Source organism: Catharus ustulatus, chromosome 6 (genome assembly GCF_009819885.2).
Source record: "Catharus ustulatus isolate bCatUst1 chromosome 6, bCatUst1.pri.v2, whole genome shotgun sequence".
Taxonomy (NCBI): Eukaryota; Metazoa; Chordata; class Aves; order Passeriformes; family Turdidae; genus Catharus; species Catharus ustulatus.
The window spans coordinates 11,190,750-11,195,720 of record NC_046226.1 but is presented as its reverse complement, the minus strand read 5'-3'; the positions used below and the strand labels follow the sequence as shown (position 1 = coordinate 11,195,720).

Below are 4,971 nucleotides of genomic sequence, written 5' to 3'. Positions count from 1 at the left end.
AAAGAGCAAAACCCATCTTTTGAACAAGTTACTCAAAATTACAAGACTTCATCTCCTTCAGCTGATTCTAGGCAGGCTAAACTTTGGGAGCTGCAGAGAGGAATCAGTTACAGAGTCTAAACTAACTCAGTACTTCCTCCCTCCCCTTGCTTTCTGAATGATAATGTTTCAGACCTTTTTTACCTGTCATAGCAAATAAAACCACTTTGTATTACGAGGTGGGTAGTATTTGAATGTTTTGTTTTGAAAGTGTTTCAGCAGCTCGTGAGACATATTTATTAGATTTCATCACTGTTTCCTGGCAGAAAGTGTTTTTTTAGGGAATTGACTGTAACCAAGCTTTTCAGGAATGCTGGTTTTACTACTGTCTTGGATGCTTTTGGAAAGCATTTCCTATGGATGAGTAATTTGCCATGTGTGACAACAGTAACCTGTGCAGGTAAGACAGAAGTTTTATCTCCTTATCCCTGTGCTCCCATGGTGTTAGTACTTGGTGAATCTTGTTTTCCACACCTTTGTGGCCAGCTTCCTGGCTCTAGCACCACAGTTCTCTTCTTCAGTGACATAATCACTGTCAATGTTTGCTTTATTAAGCTTGCCAGTGGTGATGCAGCTGGCACTTATTGGTACTTTTGTTGGTAGCTTCTCCAAGAGATGGAAAACGGAATGGGCTGTGAAGCCCACTCCACTGTGCCCTAAAGGTGGCAGAAAACACAGATGTGCAGGTCAGTCTGAGGAAAGATGATGCTGCTATTACTTGGTCTATAAACAAAAAACTTCTGTTTCCAATGCCAAGAAGCCCCAGCCTTTTCCCAAGCTGTGACTCTGAAAAACAAGCCTGGACTCAGCTGGGTGAGTAATCCTTGTGCTCATCGGTGTGTTTTGCCCACAGTTCCTCTCCAGATGAAGCATGGCAGACATCAGCAAGCCACACGCAGCGAGGGTTGTTGGTGACCTTCAGCAGAGCCATCCCAGAGTGGGCTCAGCACCAAGTCTGACTCCTGTCCCAGAATAACAGGAAGGGCACAGCAGTCAGCTGGCTTTGCACCCATCACAACATGTTGAGGGGATCCATTCTGTTTGTTGAAATGAATAAGCCCAGAGCTGAGGGGAGGGCTCCAGGGAGTCACAGAGCAGCCTTTGTATTGGTGTTTTGTTAAAGGGCTCATTTGAAGGTGTAGGATATCCTGCCCAGCCTGTTGTGCTCTTCCAGTGTGTAATTACTCTCACAGCTTGGGAGCAGGAGCATCCTCCAGCACTCAGTTCAACCAACCAACCAACTCCCCTCTACTGCTGAATCTCGTTATGTCTTTGTCAGAAAAGCTGACAAACATTTGTCCCACCCGCTGCTCTGTCTCTTCCCCCACTTCATGACACTTTGCCATGTGCAAGTTAGACCTGGCTGTTTTATACTTGTCTGTTTGGAAAGATGTTTCCACACCATTTTTACAGAAGCAGTGGGGAACAGGTTCTCTAATAAAGACTGTAGCAACATAGATAATTTTTTAAGTGGCTAGGTTTAGAAGATTAGGATTAGTTCTCCGGATTTCTGTATTTTTATAACCAACAAGGTAGCTGAAGAGAACAGTTAGAATTTTTTCCATATTTTCCAGCAAGGGATTTGAATTTTCCATGGTAATGGGCTTGAACATGTATCAGCTTGGTTTCTTAAGAAAAAGGAACATTTTCTCTTTTAGAAAACATTTTCAGTGCTATCAAGCTAAGAATAGCAATCTTCTTTCTGTTTTTTCTCCAATTTCAGAAGTATGGTTTATGTTTTATTGTGCATGCAGTACAGAGATTATTTTAGATGAAATACCACTGTTTTCTGCTGAAACATGAAGACCTTTTGTGGGGTTTTCATTCCTTAACCAAAATTAATAAATGAATAAAGAAATTTGTGCCTTGAACATAGCTCTTCTCTCCTAAGCACATCAATCCCTTGATGACCCTAGAGTGAACAGTAGTCCTGAAATAGTTCAAGTGGCAAACAACTCCCTGGCTATGAATTTAAGCCCTGAAACAAAACCCTACAGTTTCAATGACAACTTCCAAGAACAGAGCCAAGGTTCCAGTGCTGTGTCCTAGGAGATCACTATCATTGCAGGGCTGGTAGAGCCAGCACAGCTCCCTGCAGAGCACACAGGGACTGCCCACAATTCAGAAGAGTAAAGGCTGCAGAGCAAGGAACTGAAGCTGTACCCTTTGCTTGGTCAAAACAGAAGTGTTGGAAGCAGGACATTACCCCAAAAGGGCTTTTTGATCTGAAGCAGCTGTGAGGATGTTGTTTGTACCTGGAGCATCTCAGAAGGGATAGTTGGGGAAAGGTTGGATATCTAAGCTACTCTTCTGGCACCCAGAGTGAACACCAAGACTTCCATGGTGCTTTCAGCTGAACCTGAGCCATCACACACTAATGGGGAATGGCAGTGGAGTGGCCAGAATCCACTGAAAAAAACATGATCCAGGATGCTGACCCACTGTCATACCCCCTTACATCCCTCTGGGAATAGCAGGCTGGCCCTCCTGCTCTGTGCTACCCTCCTCACCCTGCAGCAATCACACCAAGGGGCTGCAGGGGCTGGCCAGGGCAGGTACATTCTTGGGCACAGCAACATGTGTGCTCCATCTCTGCCTGAGAGCAAACACCTTGACCCTCCAAGGGGAACAGAGACAACTTTACAAGGAAGCCAACTGTTATTTATGCATATTTTGAAATAGTTTTTGTTCAGAGGGACACCCTTGCTAGCTTTGTTTAGGGAAGTTGTAACAGTATCCGGATTCTCTTTGGTCTTGTGTACAAGGAAGTTTTCATCTGTGCCTTTAAAAAAACCCTGCATCTCTGCCAAGATGTATTAGGAGAGCTGTAAAAAAGGAGTCATCCTGTTCCAGGACGGCAAGGCTTATGTAACAGGGAAATCCTAACAAAAAGATACTCCCCCACCCTGCACACGCTTTTCCAAGGCACATGCCACTCCAGGGTTTTCAGTTGCTTGATTTATATTTTGATCACATCTGCCACTGTTTTATTTGGATGTATTTACAAATATGTTCTTCCCCATATCCTCATTTGTACATGCCATAGAACATCTTTATAAAATGCAGCATGACCCTCACCTCACCACAAGGATTTTTAAATAAAATATATTGTAAAGTGCTGGATACAATTCTTTTAAAAAATACTGTTCTCAGTAAAACAGATACTTGGCCACTGCATTAGCAGCTTTGTGTATTGATACATTTTTAATACAAGTCTATTTCTGTCAGATGACACGGAGGCTCTCATACCATCCCTCTAGCTCTCCAGTTTCAAGTCCAAAGGCTTTAGGAAATGAGGCAGAGGCAGATTATCCAGAGCCTCTGGGAAGTGCTCAGGTGAAATGGTCCTGATCAAGACACGCATGGCTCCAACAAACAGCGATGGAGGCACTAAGCCCACCAGGCACTGGAACCTGTTCTCGCCCAGGAGGTCCTGCCACTGCTGCCGGTTGTCCAACAGCTGCTGTTTCATTGCAAACTTAAGGTCCTGAGGCACGAAGAAGAAGAGGCAGTCGAGGCAGAGGAACTTGGCACGCATGTTGGCTGCCGGCAGGTGGGAGATCTGCTGCAGCAGGGTGTCGAGGGGGGTGTTCCCAGCGCTGTCCTGCAGGCAGGGCGACGCGCCGTGCCCCAGCAGCAGCAGCAGGCACTCGGGCCGCACCAGTTCGCAGGCCATGTGCAAGGCTGTCTTGCCGCCCTCCACGCGGCTGCAGCCCTGGCGGTCCAGGTGGGCGGCTCTGTCACCCGGGGGCAAGGCTTGGATGGCCTTGAGGATTCGGAAGAGCACCCGGACGCGGTTGTAGCGGACGGCCATGGCCAGGTGCGGGGCTGACTGGCAGCAGCTGAAGCTTTGGCTGGGCACAGCCAGGGCGCTCTGGGGGAACTTAGTGAGCAGGTGCCGGGCGTAGGGCTGGTGGTCGTGCACCAGCGCGTAGAGCAGCGCCTCCGAGGGCGAGTAGACGCTCACCTTGCCCCCATCTTCCCAGTGGAAAGCCTCCATGGTCCGCATGTCCTCCAGGAACCAGACGGGCAGCAGGTCCCTCACCGCCTGGTAGAAGGCGAAGGAGGATTTCTTGCACTGCTTCTGGGACTGGGCGCCGCAGCCGCCGACCCAGCGGAAGCTCCAGGGCATGGCGTGCGGCCGGGCTCCGCCGGGGGCTGCCTCCCACCATCGGCCCGGACCTGCGGGAGCGGACGGGAGGTCAGTGCCGGGGCTCCCCGGGCTGCTTCCGGGGTTCGCCGGGTTGGCCCGCCCGCCTCCCCGCCGGCGCGGGGGACAGCGAGCCGGCGCGACAGCCCGGTGCAGGAGACACCCGTACCCCGGGATCGCCATCCCTCCCTCCCTCCCTCCGTGCCTGCTCCCGCAGCACGGGACGTCCGTGTCCTCGGTACGAGGAAACGGCCTCCCCTCAGCGCACAGGACGCCCGTATCCCTGGCGCACAGGAGCCCGGTACGGGGAAACGGCCTCCCCGCGGTGCACTGGACACTCTTATTCCCGTGCACGGAGACCCGGTACAGCGGAACGGTCTCCTGCCAGGGCACAGGACACCCATATCTCTGGTGCACAGGAACCCCGTACAGGGGAACGGCTGGCCTGTCTGCCTCCCTTCCCCCGCTCCCGGCGCTCACCTCCCCGCCGGTCCCGCGGTGCCGCCCGTGCCGTGTCCGCCGCAGTGGAGGGGCGGGAGGTGGAAGCGCCGCGCGCCGCCGCGGGGCCCTTTTATCGGCCCCCCCCGCCCGGGCGGTGAAGGTCGGTCAGGACCGGGGAACTGTCCGGACAGCGCCGATTGGCCGCCGCCCCGGCGCCCCGGCCGCCCATTGGCTGCGCAGGGAGGACGGGGCCCGGCGCCCGCGCGTGCGTCACGGGAGGCAAAGTTCCAAGAAACTTGGCTGAGGGCTCGGAGTCCCGCGGGGGCGGGGCGGGAATGCCG

At 52.0% G+C, this 4,971-nt stretch overlaps 1 protein-coding gene across 1 annotated transcript; it reads right to left on the bottom strand.

The window, feature by feature from the left end:
* Window positions 1–2,982: 2,982 nt before the first annotated feature.
* On the bottom strand, window positions 2,983–4,719 carry ANKRD9 (ankyrin repeat domain 9). The gene is made up of 2 exons (XM_033063865.2): window positions 4,670–4,719; window positions 2,983–4,221 (listed from the first exon to the last, which is right to left on the bottom strand). Exon 2 carries the CDS (start codon window positions 4,169–4,171, stop codon window positions 3,296–3,298), a length of 876 nt encoding a protein of 291 aa, XP_032919756.1. The 5' UTR covers window positions 4,172–4,221; window positions 4,670–4,719; the 3' UTR covers window positions 2,983–3,295.
* Window positions 4,720–4,971: the final 252 nt, after the last annotated feature.